We start from the raw sequence: 3,206 nt of genomic DNA on the forward strand, positions 1-3,206 counted from the left end.
TTGTGGCTAACCATTCATTGAATTTAGTCTGCTTTTACCAACCCTTGCGTGCCAGTTTGTGATGTGCCTTCATGTCATCCTTACCAGCAACCTTCATTTATCTAGTATGGCATTCATGGTTTTGGATAAAGAACATGTCAATAGAGTGTAATTTTTAACTAGCGAGAAACTGTGTAAATTCAACAATAAAAAAATTATATCAGACTGTTTTCTTTTTTTCTTCGCTGTCACAAAAAAAAAGACTGTCAGATGAAGCCGTAATGCCTCCGTGTGTGGGACAGGCGATCGCGAAGACGAAGGCCGCTTCCACGTTATGGTCCAGCCATCCGGGTAGATGCCGGCTTCCTGAGTTCGGTGCTGGTGAATAAAGCATCAGGGTTCCCCACACGACAACATGAGGTCCGTCACAATCAAAGAATATAAACGCAATGTTCGACGAAGCCAAAACGGCTCCTCAAGTGAAGAGACATGGACAAATGTGAAGACCGGAGCTAACTCGGCTAGCGGCCCGAACTTCCTGGTTGATGCCGGAAGGTGACAGCGTGAGGTTTTCAACTGAGCTTATTCAAATACTGTATATAGGTGGAGATACACTGCACTGTTCTCATATCATGTATTTAGATCCTGTTGGATTTATCTTGCTCCAGTTTTAACAAAATAGAGTGAAAATGGTGAAAGAACAAATATTTCTGTGAAAATGTCCCCTCATTTTTTATTCAACAAATCCCAGATATGACCTCAAATATTTAATTTCATCTCATCTCATTTTATCAAGTACAGATTTTGAATTTCCAGTGAACAACAGTACACAGCTATAGTTAATCTTTAAATAAATTGTACTCAGGCACTGTGAGCGTTCTCAAGAAAAGACAAAAATAACAAAACTCAGACGTGAAGGTGAAATATTAGTTTGGCCACATAGTGGCAACATGTGGTTGGGTTCAGTTGTCATCATCATCAAATACATCAGCTACAGTCCTGTGGATGAGAGACAATCAGGGATTATGGATTCCACCTCACAAATGTTTGAAAAAGTAAATGTAAATATGTCAAATGTAAATATGTCTTACTTGTAGATTGATCCAGTCACTTCATCGAGAAACCCTCCTAAAAAAGAGAGTTCAAACTGTGAGCTGGAAACTCTTTCAACAACTTCAACATTCCACATCAGTAGTTCCTTACAATTTCCTAATATGAAGACTGATTTGATCAGGTCTTCATTTCTGTTTATTTGAAAATACTGAAAGTACTAGTTTGGTTAACAAAACATTATCCTGCGGGAGGATCACTTGGCTTGTTCAGCCTTTGGTCTACAGGAAAGTGGAGATCCTGCTCTCTTTGGGACCGTGTTTCAATCTTAAATCTTCCTGTAATATTATGGGAGATGGAGGTACAATTAAAATTAAAAACTGCTCCTCTATATCATGTTACTATATTTTACAAAGATATCTCTGCACATTGTCTGAAATTACAGAATCAAATTTATGACTTTACAACATTCTGGTTGGCCCCAATGGGATTGCCACCTATCCCAATGGGATAGAGCTGTTTGTGCATCCCTATAACCCTTTGAGCCAGGTCAGCTGGATTCTCAACCTCCTGTTAGGGTTACCCATACTGAACACGTCATAGGGTAGCAATCCCCTGGTCCTCTAGGATGGGGTTTGGGTAACGGGTTAACAACACAATCCGCCCCAAAAAAACACAGAAACAGCAGCAAATGTACCAAGTCCTCCTGGCTGTGATGGGCTTCAAGAGGTCACAAGAGGTTCGTATGATTACTGATGGTGAGAAGTGCGAGGAAGCCACCAGCAGGAAGAATTTTGAGGGTCAAATGGAAGACCAGGATTGTATTTGGAACGTGAGGACGATGTATAATACTGGGAAGTTAAATCTGAGATGAGATGTTACAGCTTGGATATCCTTGGCATAACTGGAGTAGATAGGCAGGAGTGAAAGTGTTTTGTTGCCGCCCTACATGCCAATAAGTTGTAAAAACTGATAAAAAGAAGAATATTTTTATCTAGTATTTAAATCTAGTACTGAAGTGCTGCAAAGACGTAATGTGATATTGCAAGTTAAGACAGTATGAGTTTAGGCCTTTGTATACTCTTATTTTTTTATCCCTCTCCGTTGCACCAGCCTGTACATGTGTAAAGTACATATTATTTGATAATAATACAATACTATAAAAAGCTGTTGATTGACAGTTTTTCACCTACTCACCAGGCTGGCAAATAGATTGGCACATAGGGCACACATGGCAGAAACTGCACATCTGTGAAGAGAGAAATTAAACACACATAAATGCTGGTAATGTTATAGCAGAATCAGAAGATTAGTTTGACAAATATGCTGTCTGCTTCAACCTGCTGGATAAAATGGGACTGCACTGCAAAAGCTAAATTCATACAAATGCAAAAATGTTAGTTGTATGGAAGGCATTTATATCAGGACAAAAAAGTTGATAACATGTTAGAAATGGCATGAGAATATGATGGTGAATCAAATTTAGGTCAAACTTTCTCTCAGTCATGGCATAAATGATAAATGGCCCATAAAAAAAAGGGTAAATGGTCCATACTTGAATAGCACCGTTCTATTCCAACCAGCATTCACCCATTCATGTGTGCATTACTTCAGTGGTGGCTGATCCTACCATGTAGGGCGGCGGTGTCAAACTGATTTTCACCGAGGGCCACATCAGCATAACGGCTGTCCTCAAAGGGCCAGATGTAACTTATAAATGTAAGTCAATGTAATACAACATGTATTTAACTACACCTTAATTTTAAATAACTCTGAATTCATCACTAATTCAAGTTAAAAACATTACAATCACAAAAAAAAATATTTGCTTGTTGCTCTGTTATGAATCATTTTAATTCGTCAGGTTATGAAACCTGCAGTACTCCAATAATCAAGGATCAAACTATCCAAGTGAATAAAGAAAAATAACATCAAACACAAGTTTGGACATTAACTTTGTTCAAAACATTTTTGTCAAAGTTAAAACGGGATTAATTACTGCACTGTGGGAAATTTAGTGTCCTCAAAGCACACTTTTGACCTACTTATTTTTAGACACCTTCTATGCTCTCGCGGGCCACATAATATGACGTGGCGGGTCAAATTTGGCCTTGAGTTTGACACATGTGATGTAGGGCATCTCTAACTCATCAGCAGCCTTTGGAACTTAAACAAAT

At 38.7% G+C, this 3,206-nt stretch overlaps 1 protein-coding gene across 1 annotated transcript in view; it reads right to left on the reverse strand.

The window, feature by feature from the left end:
- Positions 1–668: 668 nt before the first annotated feature.
- LOC137609483 (protein starmaker-like) overlaps positions 669–3,206 on the reverse strand; it is a 9,774-nt gene continuing 7,236 nt past the window's right edge. Inside the window, exons 4-6 of the mRNA XM_068336534.1 lie at positions 2,227–2,278; positions 1,071–1,107; positions 669–978 (exon numbers count right to left, since the gene is read on the reverse strand). Coding sequence (XP_068192635.1) covers positions 942–978; positions 1,071–1,107; positions 2,227–2,278 — 126 coding nt within the window. The 3' untranslated portion in view covers positions 669–941. The remainder of the gene's footprint in view (positions 979–1,070; positions 1,108–2,226; positions 2,279–3,206) is intronic.

Source organism: Antennarius striatus, chromosome 16 (genome assembly GCF_040054535.1).
Source record: "Antennarius striatus isolate MH-2024 chromosome 16, ASM4005453v1, whole genome shotgun sequence".
NCBI classification, from domain to species: domain Eukaryota; kingdom Metazoa; phylum Chordata; class Actinopteri; order Lophiiformes; family Antennariidae; genus Antennarius; species Antennarius striatus.